Source organism: Spodoptera frugiperda, chromosome 27 (genome assembly GCF_023101765.2).
Source record: "Spodoptera frugiperda isolate SF20-4 chromosome 27, AGI-APGP_CSIRO_Sfru_2.0, whole genome shotgun sequence".
Classification (NCBI taxonomy): Eukaryota; Metazoa; Arthropoda; class Insecta; order Lepidoptera; family Noctuidae; genus Spodoptera; species Spodoptera frugiperda.
The window spans coordinates 12951780-12968294 of record NC_064238.1 but is presented as its reverse complement, the minus strand read 5'-3'; the positions used below and the strand labels follow the sequence as shown (position 1 = coordinate 12968294).

Genomic DNA, 16515 nt, shown 5'->3' with positions numbered 1-16515 from the left:
CCCGGCGCTTACAATGGGGTTTATTATGATAATATAACATGTTATTGGGTACTTTTCGTCTTGGTAACTTTTGATATATTATGCTTTTTCAGGCTCTTGCATCTTGAGGGTGAAATGGATTGAGTTTTTTTGGACATATTGTGGGTTTTGTATTTAAGTATTGTTTGAATGATTACTATGTTTATTGATTAAGCCCTTTTACCAACGACTAATTGATTTGCCTGTTCATATTTTTGTGAAAAAACACAAACAGTTTACATTAAAAATATCGTCCTTTGATTCGAAACAATCAACTCTAAACTATCAACAGTCATAACGAAAAAAAGTATGCATCCACAAGCCCTAAATACAGCGCTACTAGACTCCCACAGTTAAAAACACAAGTCTATTCATTATAAAGAATACTATTGAGTCATCAACTTCACCCGGCCGTTGGAACGACGTCTTTGATAAATGAAACTGTCCGACAAGTGACAGTTGTTGAGAAGCAGATAGTAGTCGTAGTACCACGACTTATATTGACTTTAATCCTTTTATTGAAGGAATAAAACAATATTGTTTTACTAATACTTGTTACTAGACAACTAGACAAGTTTCTTTGATTAAAACTTGTAGCTTTAGTTTATTGTAGTTATTTGTTGTTGTTGAGGTTATTTTTTTATGACGTGAGATGGGGTGTAGTTTTGTTTTCGTATTGATCTGTTGTACCAACATCAGGCCAATTTTGAACCTGATGATTTATGCAATAGAGTTGAATATCTATAAAAATATTGTCCGTTTAGGGTATCCAGTAAGTCTCGGGTATCACATGGACCAAGTAAAGGCATTTTTTGAATTTCAAACTCTTGCGAATAAGTTTTTTGTAATAAGCCGATAAACGATCAGAATGATCACCTGAGTAAAGCACATGATAAGCAATCGCCGCCGACCACATACACCCGAAATACCTGAACCTCATTTATACAACGCATGCGTTGTTTCACATCGGTGTTCTGTGAGGCCATGGTATCACACCGGTTGAGCCGGTCCATTCGTGCCTAAGCATGGCTCTCCTACACTTAGAATTAGAATTATTTAGAGAAATTCTAAATAAATGTACAAATATTTGCAAACAAATTAATAATTTAGTTCTATGTTTGTATAAACTAACACACCTACGCATAACAAAGTCACACACACCCGATCAATTAATATATTAACACATTCAGCACAACAATAATTATCGTGGCATCAACAAACGTCGTTTATTATGGACTACACCGGTTGTTGTATGGTTGAATAAATAAATAAACTGATACTGCATCACAATGCGAGCTGAATCATTGATGGCACATATCAACAACTGTGTCGTCAACTTTATTTAAATTATTATTCTTTAATTATGCAATATGTTTTGTGTTGGTAATAAAATATGGGATGGGTTTATATATCTGAGAATTGAAGCTGATTTGTAATATTTTTATTTTGCTAAACGAAACAGTTGAATATTTTATGAGGGGGGAAAATCATCCAATGTGTTCTCCCGACTGAGATGAGATAAGAGGGAGAGTCAGACTCCCACTGACTAAAAACCAACCCATTCCTTCTGCTTTTCGACTCGGAGTTCCGGTAACCCTCTAGGACCTAGAGGGTTACCGGAACTCGTTACCTAGAGTCTAGGTAGTCCACAGCTCCGGGTAAATAATTGGTCCTAAGAGACAATTAATTTAGTGTTAGACAATTCTGTTAGTGGTAAGATATCACTTAGTATTAAATTGTTGGTTAACCTAAAATTAGCGACTGTATAAGTCCAAAACTGACATGTATTTACTGTACTTAATATCCTTTATACAGAAGCTGTTGGTAAACCTTTAATAAATAAATTAAAAGACAACTACATATGTACGAGTAAAGCTATGACTAAGAAGTGCATCGTTGAAGTAAAAATTTCATAACACTGAACTATAAAAAGTACACAGACGCATTCTAATACGCATATTTGTTACAAAGTTACATTGTAACATGTTAATCCAACATACAAATACACTCGTAAATAAAATATTTGACTTCACACACATACATGAAAACATCTTAAATTTCCATCAAATCTTATAAATTTACAAACATAGGTACGAGAATCTCAAAACCGATGAGTTTTAGTATTCAATTTGGTCTAACATCGCTTGTTACCATCGATGTATCGCGCACAGAAATTTAATTGAAAAAGCAATCAGCGATGACAACCGGCCGAGCGGAGGTCGGTGCGTAAACTCTAGACTTTATCGATTTTATTGATACTACAGTATTCTACTTTCCATTGTTATCTTACTGTTGGAATTTAAAGTTACTTTGTTGTGGATATTTCTACTTACAGGCTTTGTGTTCAACAACAAACGGGATTATCTAGATTGGTTAAGGATTTTAGATGGAAATGAAAGAAAGAAAGTGTAGAAAATAAGAATTTTAATGTACTACTTATTTTCTACTAGTTACTGGTAATGATTACTATCACGCACTTATGTCTGGACCTTGCAGGATAGTAGAGGATATGATCTAATATCGAATTACACCAAGCTCATTAATGAAAAAAAAAACTCGATATATCTATGAATGACTGCATGGTTGGCGCGGTGGCTGAGAGACCGATTGCCGCACAAAGTATTTAATTGTCACGCAACAACTCTTTGTATGATCCATAAATTGTTGTTCTGAAACGATAATATAATTTATTAAAAAGCTCCACATTCAAATAAGCTATACACGAAATAGACAGCATAATGTACATGAAACAAACAAACAAACATGCAAGTAATATCCAAACAGTTTCGATGATCATCCTACCCCGCCCACCCATCAGTTTCGCGTCCGAAGACATGAACGCCGTACTTCAGCTACTTTATAAGACGGGTCTAGGCTTACAGTAGTCGTAAACATGGCCGCTGTCTTACCCGCTGGTGGAAGCGAAACTGTGAGATATTCTGCAATAATATGTTTTTCGGGAAACTGAAAGAGGCGTTGATGCCACTTAAACATAATGTTTTTCTTCCTTAATGTGACAGTTTGAGTTATAGAAGGGGTGTTTCACTTTTAAGGGAACTATAGCGTTCTATGTTTAGTGATGCATTTGAGGTAATGATTGCATCGACTCTGAAACACTATCTGTATCTAAAGCTATTTTGAATACATAAAGTATAACATTAGTGTTATAGTCGTTCTGTACAGGTTTTTTGCAATTACCATTTGTCTTAGATCTGTACATTCTAACATCATACACACATTAACAGCCTATAACTTTGGTGAACTGCTGACCTCCTGCTTCCTCTCTAAGTAAATCGGTCTCTCTATTTCAAAAGTGTTTAAAGTTCAACTCAAGGATATTATTTAAATCCCTAGAACATTAAAGTTAACACTATACATTCCTCTGTCATATGAATGTCGTATAAATAAAGAACTCACGTGTGTCTTGACAATCTTGAATCCCTAGGGCACAAACAAAACTTCTAGCTTTATGCAAAAGTGAGCCATGAAGAGTTGAAGTTATCACTGTCTAGTAAACTTCCACGTAGTTCATATTTTAGATTAGTTGTTCTTCTTTCCTTAGATTTTTAGAAATCTCTACTGTTTAATGACACCCTTTGTTTAATGACACCACGTGTTTAATTATTTCATCACGAACCAATATACTGTACTATTCAAGTCCCAAACATCATTCCGCTAGCCATACAATAGAGTATGCTATAATCGTATCTCATTAAACTAATAAAACTAAGCTAAAACCCCCACAAAAATAGAACACAACAATACAAAATCAATGCATACAAAAGGAGAACAACGTTTTTCAATTTATTCCTCGCAACAAAAATCTTCCATCAGCTAAAAGAGACGTTACGAAACCTTTCCAAATGTTAAATATTGCTAAACTCGTAAAAATTCTCCGCCTTCCCCATTATAATTGTCAAGTCCCAATCTATCGCGGCTCGCTATTGAGTATTGAGGGCCGAGTTCGAGTGGCCGGGCGTTTTATTGTTGGCAATATTCAGCCGACTTGTGGATGCGACTGTCAGCTATATCTTCGTAGTGAACGTTCAAATGGTAGACATTGACGATTGAGGAGGGTTGCTGGGAATTCGTTGAGTTTTATGGTCGAGAATGATTATCCGTATACATTAAACCTAGAATAAGTTAGTAACGTATCGTCACGTCTTTTGGTTAGGCAGGGGTGCACGTAATGCCACTGTACAATGTACACCCACTTTTAACTATTTGTGTTTTAAGTCCCATGTAATAGCCTATTGCCATATACTGGGCACAATTTCAGACATCGTGCTACTATAAAAAAAAATCGAAAAACCGAAAAAGGCCTGTAATATTTTGCCCATGCCTTTCCTAGCAGTCGTACTTTCGACCAATCGACTAACCAGGCATTTACTCGTAGTTAGTGTTTTAATTTATTCTTGTATTGTCTTAATTGCGACGAGCTGTTACTTCCAGTTTTGCAGGTAATGGTTGTAAGCGATATTAATAAATTTTCTAATGATTCTTAAAAGTGAGAATATAGGTACATTTAACTATTTGGTATTACTTCGTAATACACACATATAATGATACTTTATCGTGAACCCATTATTATGTAAATCAAAAGCATCGAACTCCAAAAACAGACAAAATAATAACATCATGATTACACATGAATGTGTAAGTTGCACATCATTTCCGTCGAAATTGTAATATTCCGTGCCGCTAAATGTTTTATAATGACACTGGCATTTAAACTGTTTTGTTTATACCTCTTTGTGGCGGACATGTTGTACACTACTCGTAGAGATGTGTAATGGTATGGTGTTGCGTGGTCCACCAAAACAGTTATGGTAGAATTACATTTATATCTGATTTCACCGATATGTGGTCCTCTCTCCCTCTCGGGTTCGATTTTCGGATTGGGCAAAGTATTATTGGACTTTTTTCGGTTTTTCGAAAAGTAGTAACATGGAGTTTGTAGTCACATGGAGTCTGGAATTATGCTCAGTATATGGCAATACATTCAATATCGTGCCGTAATGTGCATCTCTGCCTTTTTGGGGATAAAAAGCGTGACGTTGCATTCACTACATATTTTGAAGATAATAATGGCCAATTTCACACCTAAACTATTTCTTAAATAAGATTCACTTATCGTAAAAGAGCACCTAAATTAGCCTCTTATCTATATGGTTAGGTATCACTTATAGGTTGGTGAAAACCAAAATGTCACAAATATTAGTTAAAGAGTAACTTAAAATTGGAGAATTTGGGTGAAAAAGAGGCATTAATGTATTGTCATTTGCAGTTATTAGGTGATGTTTGATTTTTACTCGTAATTAATTAATTGCTCGCTTTGTTTGCAATTGATGTAATTAAAATCAGAACGTTACATCATCGGCCTGCTGTGTAAGCGAAATTGATTATTTGTTTGTTTGCCCCTGATATTACTGCTGTCAATAGCACAGCTAGTAAAACGATTTCAAATATTGGAGAATAAACTTTAGGCAAAGTTTATGAACCCTCGCTTTGTCTGCGGTGTTTACTAACCGAAATCATTTCTGTGGAATGAAATTATAAATTTACTTTCGAAGTTCTTTGATTATATTCAGTCTCAGTGTGATAAGGCCAAAGTAAGCCTCTGTATATTAAACAGAACAAAATTACGATATAAAAACTACGGACGTGACGGGAACAGGCAATTAATTGGACGTAAAAAGGGACATCGTGTGACGTCACAGAAAAACGGCTGCAACCCCCGAAGCCTGCGTGAGTTGTGGTTATGTGTTCCGTGTTTGTTCGGATTATTGCACTGTTATTTGAAGGAACTGAGAACAGTTTATGTGAATCTGAAAAACACCAGACATGAGTTTAACCATTCGTAAGCAAATCTTAATAAATACTGTACTTTTCTGTTATTCTGCAGTTGTAATTGTCGTTAGTATTCTCGAATTATGTTAGAATTAACTTAGCATAATTTTAGCCTAAAACCAATGTCAAGAATACACTAACAAGTCCAAAATACGTATAAAAATAATGACAGTCACTTTTCACTACACATGGATCACTTTTCACTATATCCGAGTCAAACATAAAGAAAGAAAACAACACATGTTTGTCCAGATATCCAATTCTGAATTGTTAATAAATCCAAACGCATACAGCTCGCTAAAATGTAATAGAAACTGGAGATCACGTATCAAAAAACGAGGACCACCTATCGGACCGGAGTCCCGGACCTGGATGATAGCAGTACCTATTAAAAAGCAATCAAGGGTCGCTTCGTTACCCTTTTTTTTTTTTTTTTTTTTTTTTTGAGGGGGAAAATCATCCAATGACTTCTCCCGCCTTGGGTGAGGCGGGAGGGAGTGTCAGACTCTTACTGACTAAAAACCACCCCGTTCCTTCTCCTGCTTTGAGCCGGAGCCCCGGTAACCTTTTACGTTGTCCGCAGCTCCGGATCAGGCATCAGCCCAACTGGGCCCCATCTGTGGTGGTCTGGCTCTTTGAGGCGCGCGCGGAACGCGACGCGCCGTACGCACGGGTCTGGTTGTGGTCGGGCGGCGAGCTACCCTTACTCGCCGTCCGCAGACCCGCACGTTTCGTTACCCTAACCTTCCTGTTGGTACCTAGGATGGATACCTTTCTATTAGCCGCTTTTAAATTGCTAGAATATTGCTCTTCTTTTTTTGTTTTTATTGTGTTTTAGATGTAGGTGCCCGTTTTTATGGCGTTATCGTGCCAGCACGTTTTCATTGAATTTGTTCCTGATGCCTCCTAATAGGATGATGACTGGGTACGAAAAATTTGTTTCTGTGTAATCTGCTAAATATTGCCAGGCACTTACGAAATAGAGACCCGGTAAATAAAAGAAAATAATACTTAGGTATAATAAAATATTATTATGATGATATTTCGATTGATTATATCACTGTTTTTTGCTTTAAAAATACGTGTCTATGTCCGTATCTATGTAATAGAAAAATAAGCGTATTACGTTTTACATACATAGAAATAGGATAACTAAACTCCAAACCAAATCTGAAACCGAAACAGAAAATCTCTGTAACTTCTTACGCAGGAATTTTAGCAGAGATTCAACCAATTTCCATCCACATACACATTCATATATAAGATTTTAACTTACAAACTGAGATCACACGACTTAAAGTAATTTTGGCGCAACGCAGTACAACGTTCGTAAATTTTGAACGAACCAACTTAATTGCTTGGCACAATGAAAGAGTGAGCTAGCTCGGTGTCAGCGAATAGGAAATATTAATACCTCGAGCATCACGCAAGCCTTTGCCGTCTATTAAACTTTCAAGAACTTGAATGCTGTTGAATTGTGGTGATTTGGAGAATTGTTAGGGGTTTTGTAGTGATTTTTTAGATCGAAGTTTGTAACTTATTTAAATGATAACGTTACCCGTTTTGCTTATTTACATAATTATTACTTATTTCAAATCGTGACCAATACCTTACTTTATAAAAATGTCACTACAAAAATCAAACAATCAAAGTCGGTAATATCTAGTGTGACTATTAGCTTGTCCTAAAGAATTGTTTCTTAAGAAAAAGAGAGAGCAAGAAACTTCATAGTCATTTAAACTTATTTTTTTATCATTTCACTTTACGACTTTGTAACATTAATATCACAATAATCCATTACCATTTTTCTACAATACCTGAGTAAAATCAACAATATTTAAAAGTCAAACGTTCGTAGTTCGTAGGAAATATGAATGATTTATTTGAGAAGAACAAAATTAGGTATTCTGAATTATAATCTTAAAATTATATAAGGTAAAAAATAAACAAGTATAAGCTTTTAAACCTATTCTACAAAGGTGAACTGTATCTAAAAAATAGCTCGTTTATCTTCCATAGACGTGTTGGTATAGCAGAAAGGTATATTTCCCCCATTTTATAAGGGCCGCACGTCTCAGAGTAAATTGTAGGGAAAAAGGTTCCGCCACGTAGTTTACTTACGGCGAATTATGGACGTGCATAAGTAACGTACCGTTGTACTGGTATTGAGCTCACTTCCGGGAAGTGGGGGAGGAAACTTAATTATGTATGTGTATATGTGTCACTCACTGCGTTGTACTATAATGCAGTGATATGAGTACGGTAGCTATAGAGAAGTAGAACTTGACGAGTTTTTGCTAACTCCTGCTACAACTGACTTCAGAGTTTTTGAATAAAAATGTAAGTTATGTTTATACCAGTAGGTCAGACTATGATTCGATTTATTTTTTGTGGTGTCCGATAAACGAGCAGACGGATCACCTGATGGTAAGCACACTACCGCCCATGGACACCCGAGACATTCAGAGGCGTTACAGGTGCGTTGCCGTTGTTTTGGGGGTTAGCAGTACTTAAGGTATGTTAGGGAATCGGGATTGGTTATGTATCGGGAATTGCTCGCCGTTAACCTCATTCAACATAATGAAATACAACGACAAAGCGTTATCGTGCAAGTGGTTTACTCCAGTTGAGCCGGCCCAATCGTGCCGAAGCATAGTTCTCCCACACTTAAAAATCCTGCAATAATTTATTTTGATATTTTATTTGTAAAATTAGCAATGAGTTTCTAAATGGCATGTAATATGCCATTACAACACATTTCATACTTCAGTGTTCCCAAATCTAATTTATCTCTCTCAAAAAACCATTTACTAAATATCGATTCAACATTTAAGTATACAATAACACACAAAACCAATATAATAACACAGACGCAATAAAAATTCCTCGGTTATTGCTTACATCAACAAAATATACCGACACGTCCTAAGTATAAGTAAGTAACTGAAAAAGTTAAATTATTACAGGAGAGCGAATTGTAATATTGCAAACAATGTATAAATTCGTCATATCTTTGTCAATAATTAAGGATTTATGGTTTGAAATGATTAGGTAACTGTAATTTATAAATTAAGTAATTTCAGTTTATGTTTACAAGGAAATAAATTTGTTTGTAAAGGTTTATGGTTTATGTTTTATAGACGACATAGATAATTTTACTCCGGTTTTAGAATGTAAAAAATACTCTAACTGCCACTATCCACACTTTTTCAAGGAATATTTATGAATATTTTACGCGATTCCAGGAATAAGTTTAAGTGCTAGATACATTTTAGCAATTAAAATTGAATCTAGTGTATAAATGTGTAACTACGTAGGCGCGCGCACACTTATGCACCGGGAATGGCTAAAATTCCATAATAATTATCATTAGGACTTACCTTGTCCATAGGTGACGAATAAATTTCATTTTATGGTGACATGGTGAGATTCTGTCGCCTTTTAATTGCATTTTGCTTTAACGGTATACTAAGAATTTATAGCGTTCACTGTATTAATAAAATATAACGCACCGCTCGCGCGTGCCGCTACTGTTACCGCGAAGAACTAAGCGAGCGGCAGATGCCCGCATTTCCGCGTCTCGATCCCCCCGCGTACTACTATTTAACTAGGAACTTACATATTTGTACGTTGTATTTATTTCCTAGCTAATTCAGATAAATACTTATGCGCTTGAAAAAAAACCATGTTCGGCTGTTACAATTTTTTTGATATTTTTTTATTGGATAGATACAGGTACGTTGAAGCTAAAAATGCAATAAAAATTCCTCGGTTATTGCTTACATCAACAAAATATACGCTCGCGATAGGAATCTTTATGTCACCAGTTGCGTTACGTAATTGTTCCACATTACGATTACTCCATAATCTGTGGCAGTAAAAGTTGATTGTATCGTATCGTACCTTTGAAATAACATCAGTTTTCAGGAAACTCAGATATGGTCTCAGGTTTGATTCCAGGCAAAGTATTTATTGAGTTTTATTTTTCACTATTTCGAAAAAATGTTTGAGGTCTCAGGTTCATTTCGTAGGTTGGGCAAAGTGTTAATGAGTTTTTTTGTGTAATCGTTTCATCACACTAGGATTTCTCCTGTATTGTGGGTGCGTTTACACATGACACCCATAACTGGAATAACAATTTGTGCATTACAAAAAGAGTTGCTTAGGAATCAAAACCACACGAACCACCGCGCCAACCGTACAGTCAAATTTTTTTCGACTATTTGACAAATTTTCAGTAGTAGCACAAAGTCCGGAATTGTAATCAGCGTTCGTTGTACGATCCAGGAATTGAACCTGATACCTCAATGCTCGGTAATCGCACTTGCAACTACTCGATCATCGAGATAGTCCGTGGTAATAAAAGTTGATTGTATCGCATCGTGATGGCAATAAAAATATCATTCCTATCAGTTGGATAAACATGGAGTCGCTTTTTTCCAAGACGTATCAGTTTCATATCCCTGTACCCAAAAATGGATGGATATAAAAAATTGGTCAGCTCTCGTTGCTTTCTTTTTGTAGGAAATTGGATGAGTTGATGTTTTTCATTGATTGGCTTCGCTACGGAGTTTTGTGTACAAAACCTGGTCGTATTGTTGACGAAAAAGTACGTGAATGTCCAAAATTGAAAACAGATGTTAGATATGTTAGTTTTTTGTCATAATGTGTTTCTGGTTTTGTTTTTCTAATTTGTTTTATTATTCAATCATATGATTTAACTAAAAATCACGGTTTCGAGTCACAGAGGGGTTCTTCATCATAAACAGCGTAAGTAGACGCGACGTCATCGCGCAGCCTACAGTGTAGTAAGCTGTGATTTTCGAGTAATATAGTATGTCTCACGATAGTTATTACAATCATATGGAATTCAGCTATCACCTACCTAGCATATTGTGATGATTTATAAAATCAACACAATAGTACCAATGCTGTTTAAAAAGAAAATCCATTTACTTCTGTAACTTTTTTCTAAATCGCCATCATTAACCTTTTTTTCCATTTCACCATCAAAACGGTTCGGTTCTTCATTCACCCTTTTATAAAGGTCCCACAATTGATTCCCAGGCTTTCGTCAACTAAGGCAAAGTTAAAGTTAAATTAACGAGTTGAGAATAGCCGCGGCTTTTAGAACAAACAAACAAGGGCCATTAATCATAAAACTAAGACCCGTGGGTTCTGCACACTTAATTATTGAATAGAATTCTAAACAAGTTTCCTTCTAATAGCTGGCTTTAGTTTTATTTGGGACATTTTGTTGGTTTTGCTGAATTGTTGTTTTGTTTTAATAGACGACTCATTGATCTGTAGGTACCTACAATAGATAGTATATATAATAATGTTCTTTATGAAATGGTACTTAGAGCACATAGACCGCTCGAGCAGTTACCTAGTGACTCACATACATGGACCGTTTTTGCAGTTAGAATCAACAGCTTGAAGCTGCTAGTGATAACTGTTCAAAAAGTTCGTGTATGGACGTACGTAGAAATCTATCACGTTTACTATGCTGTCGCAGTTTGAAGCAGTGGATTCTGATTGCTTCTAGCAGTCCGTGTTTGGCGGCACTTATTTTACTCTTTAACATATTTGCTCGTAGTCATTTAATGATTGTTTAACACAGTTATAAGCAATTGTTCGGAAACAAAAGTCAATAGAAAGAATAGTTTAAGTATCTTTTTGTTCTATACTTTTTCAAAACCTTAACCATAAATAAATATCGTCAGAGTGTAGTATTACATGGTTAACAAATAGATATACAAAATATACATTTGTTGACTACATTATGACACATGTTATCATCATACTGACATCTGCAGTGAACCAACTGTTGCACATAGCATGAGTATGTCAATAAATGTGGCAACTAATATCATTGTGTTTGTAATAATGATTGTTTTATTTATTTAGTTATGATTAAGTACGTATTTCGACACATATGTTACAATACTGAGTTACTATGTTGGTAAACAAAAGAGTATAATAAGTATAGGGGAATGGTAAAATGTCTAACTTAAGCCATGTTTAGCAGTGGACGTCTTGTGGCTGAAATGGTGACAATGAATTATTGGGTTGTTTTTAATCAAGCTCGAATCAATAAAGTTTCATTATTATTAATTCTTGTGCCTTGGACTAATTATACATTTGTGGATTTTTGAAATAAATCAATTTTTCCTTTGTTACAGATTAAACCACGCCCTAGCAGGACTGAGGCCGTGGTGGTGGCACGCATGCAACGTTGCACTACACGCTGCGTGTTGCGCGTTAGTTGCGCGAGCTTGCGTCACTATCGCGCGACTGCAGCGTCCATTCGCTGCACTCGCTGCACTGTTGTTTGCAGTGCATCCTGTACATACTGAGGCGGTGAGTACATATTTTATTTTCTTATTTAAGTAACTGTATATTAAGCTGTATACAAAACAAAGACAGATCTTATATACAATAACGTAATTGCGTATTTTGTTATATTTAGGTATTAGTTGGTATTAACCTATTTATAATGAGACACTGTCAATGAAAGAAGTATTGTAAATACATAAGCAGAGTATTGTTGGAGGCACATCTTCTTATGCTTTTTTCTAAAGACTCTTCTAAGAAAATGATAATAAAACCAGCTACCTTGATATAAAAAGTTGCCAAGACGTCCATTCTTATTAGAAGTCTACACAATGAAAAAAAAACGGCTAACAACGTCGAGCTACCTATAATTAACTTCTAAATCCGGTCATAAACAAATTTAGCAGTTTCATGAAAATTACAAAGGTCAACGACTTGGATCTTTAGTAAAAGGTAAATGTCAATGCTGAAAAAAGAAAATAAAACAAGGTTATATAGGGATAGTACGGGGACTTATTTATATCTCTTACAATCGGGTCGGGATAGACAACTATTTTTATTATACTCCAAACAATCTAATTGATTTCAATAGTATTTATTTTTAGTTGTAATTTTCTAAAATAGAGTTGTTTGAAAAGGATAGTCGTAGATGACCAGTTTTAATTTCAATTTCAGTCTTACGTTCGTTAAGAAAATAAATGTTTTATACCTAGAAATGGCGTATTTGCTCGTCTCATTCGTAAACTTTGATTCGTTTTATCTAAGCTATGACACATGTAATTATCATACAGACATCTGCAGTAACCTGTTGATTGTCTGATGGTTCACGGAATGATTTACCTACATCTAGACTAATAAATAAAATTTTAGTGTCTGTTTGTCACATTGAAATAACCATTTTTTACTACATGCATATGAAAATATATACACCCAATTCACATTTTTACAAGTTTTGTTTATTTGTCTGTTTATTCTAGTTACTCTCTGAAATGGCTGGACTGATTTTGACCAGAATTTTATTGTTGATGTACTAATGAATAAATTAGGCTACTTTATTTTAGAAAAATTAAATCTCAAATTCTGTCGGAAGTCATTTTTCAAAGCGGTCGACGTTGCGGGCAACTAGTTATACATATACCTAATTGTGTGAATATAAATACAAGTTGTATAATTATGTTTATGATAACTATTGTCTTATTTATGTGTATAGTTAAAATATGTTTATATTGTCGGCAGGTAGCTGGAGTAGTAGGCAGAGCCGATGTATTAGCTTGTATATTTTTTCTATCGTCACTTCTCGTTTATCACAGGTGAGTAAATACTCAGTTTCTTAATCTTTTACTGACTTTCTCCTGAAATACACATGACCAGACCAGCCAAACGCATCCACAGCAACGTAGCATAGCACATCTCTGGTGGAAATGCACCCATAGAGGTGGTGAAAACGGCCATCAATGTAGTGGTTTTTAGCATCTAATTCATAAATTGTAAGGCAGTAAGGAATTCTTAGACCTCTTCCCTCTTTATACTTTCAATGTGCATTAAACATCGTTTATTCACAAAGGGAACTCTATTCTTACGAACATATAACGCAAAGTAGATTATGAATAAAAACTCTTATTCAAAGTTACTTTGTTCCATTTAATTTTATTTTATTTACAATGCAATTTAAACCATTAAATATGCATTACCATTCCATTTTTGCCACATTAAAATTGTAATAAAAATAAAAAGAGTATTCACATTAAGCACACAGATTCTCGAATATTCTTTCTGTAGACGATTTATTTCGCAAATACTTTTCGTATGTATTTCAATTGAACGTTTCGTATATTTTGTGACAAGCAAAGCCTCTTAAGTTTTTTTAGAAAACGAGTACCATTCGCTTAATCCCATGGTAATAGTGAAGTACGTGTAATACTCTCACAAGTGGTATAGCTATGAAATAAGAGCTTTACATCGAACGATTGACGAGCTCCCTTTACCAAAACTCATTTTATATCTTTCCATTTACAAACCTTTTTTATAGAGATATTGTTTTTACGATAGAGGGATTAATGTTCGATATATTTCCACATGGTCTATTAAAACCAGCTGATGTAGATACGCTATTAACTTAATTCTCTATCAGCATCCAAATTGAAACATAAGAGAAAATATAATCAACCTCCTCATTTCCGCTACACTCCCTTCAAAGCCCTATCCTAATAAATATACCATATAAAACATTGTCCATCTCTTTTAGGCCTCCGAGCAACAAGAAGTGTGTTTGGCTCAGCGTCGTGCTCGGAGCTCTCAGTATGCTGGCCAAAGAAACTGGCATCATGATATTTATACTCAATCTAGCCTTCGACTTTTATAGATGTTGGCCGTTTGTTAAAAGGTATTGTAATAGATTTTAATCTTTTATGAAATTCTTTACCTTGATGGACTTGAGTTTATGTTTTGGAAAATCTGTTTTATCTTGACGATGTCTTCCATTGAAAGGGGCGAATATAAATTGACGTTGTTTATGTTCGTTTGAGAAAAAGGTTATAATAACAACGGGCTTAATTTGTAAAAGCATCAAGTTGATGTAGACAGTTCTAGATAAAAACGTAATTAGTCGAGTTGGGGCAACAGAAAATATAAAAACGTAATGCTAATTGGACCTAGTTTCAAACAATTTTTTTGTTCTACAAAGTATGCATCAGTTAGAACTGGGTGCCCCACAATATTCCAACGAGGTTCGTAATGAACCCGCGACCTTCTAGTTCATACTACTTGTCGGACACTTGTAGCTTTTATTTGCTTCTCATTTGTTGGAGAGCTCGCCGAGATTTTTACTCAGTAACTACTATAGCATTATGAGAGATGAACAAATATTACAATAGACGATCCGTGTTATTAAAGAAAGTGTTAGTGATAACAAATCTACCTCTCTTATAAATCGATTATTACATAAACTTGTCAGATGAATCATTTCCAAAACATTCTCTTTCCACTTACATTACAAAAAATTACGTAATTTTATTTTATCTGAACTATGCTCCCACTAAACAAAACTTTCATTTCAGATCAATATGTTCCTTAAAAATCGAGAAGAAATGTACAGGCCTATCACTAAGGACTATAAAAGTGGTAGTTTCTTTAGCCTTGTTAGTCTGTTTGAGGCTGGCTCTATTACAAGGGACGTGGCCCTCATTCTCACCGCAAGACAATCCAGCTGCCTTTCACCCCAGTTTTTTTGTCAGGTAAGTATTTAGATATAGCTAATCTGCGTTTGACTAAAGGTGGTAGAAGTATATTATTATGATGAATCCTAAGAAAGGAGAGTTTGTGATGATGTAGACTAGAGGAGAATGGATCAAGACATATATTGCTAAACACAACTACTAACGGTGAAGGTAAACATCGTGAGGAAACCTGAGCTTATAATTTCTTATTATAATATGTTTGAAATCGCTACCCCGCATTGAGGAAGCGTGATGATGATTAATGTTTAAACCTTTTTCATGGGAAAAGAAGCCTTTGGTCTGCAGTGGCCAATAATAGGTAGTTGATGTGATGTGAGATGATTGTTATACCTTTTATCTAAATAAGGAATTAATGATATTTTATAAAGTTTCTGACACATCTTGTTCTAAATCTATTTAAAAGTAATTACATTTAATTTAGTAGGATCTTCATTTATATTTATAGTCAAACAATAAGGTATATATTTGAGTGAAGATAATTAAAGATATAATTTAATTTGTTTGAGAGCGTGAAATTGACAATTGTTTTGTATAATTAATTTTGTGTTATTATAGTGGCCTTAAATATAAAATTGACTACAACATTATTTATTTTTCTTTCAAAAAAGAGTAATTGTATGAATATCAATTAAGTAAAATAATACTCGTTAACGTTTTTGGTGATAAAGTAAGTCTTAACTTAGGTGATTACATGGTATTGGAGAAGGAACACAACACCACAATGTAATAATCCTTCCATATCGGTTTCGGCAACGGTAACCTCACTCTCAATGTATTAAAAGTTTTCTCTACCAACCCCTTCGGGGATAAAATGAGTGACGTTGCATATATACTTTTTAAAACCTCATTAAAACCTCTTTTAGATTGATGACGTTCTGCTACCTAGCAGCATTCAACTGGTGGTTGCTCCTGTGTCCGTGGACCCTCAGCCACGACTGGCAGATGGGATCAGTACCACTGATCACCAGTGGGTGGGATCCCAGGAACTTGCTCACTTGTGCTGCCTTTGGGGCACTGCTGGTGCTGTGCTATCGGTTTATTGCCGATTTAGAGGTGAGTTTTATTTGTAGTTGAT

The 16515-nt window shown here is 35.0% G+C and overlaps 1 protein-coding gene across 1 annotated transcript in view; it reads left to right on the top strand.

Moving 5' to 3' along the window:
- Window positions 1–16515, top strand: part of LOC118263691 (protein O-mannosyl-transferase TMTC1) — a 117893-nt gene that overhangs the window by 89811 nt on the left and 11567 nt on the right. The window contains exons 3-7 of the mRNA XM_050705568.1: window positions 12054–12231; window positions 13441–13514; window positions 14450–14587; window positions 15261–15437; window positions 16304–16493. Of these exons, the coding sequence (XP_050561525.1) occupies window positions 12054–12231; window positions 13441–13514; window positions 14450–14587; window positions 15261–15437; window positions 16304–16493 (757 nt within the window). The remainder of the gene's footprint in view (window positions 1–12053; window positions 12232–13440; window positions 13515–14449; window positions 14588–15260; window positions 15438–16303; window positions 16494–16515) is intronic.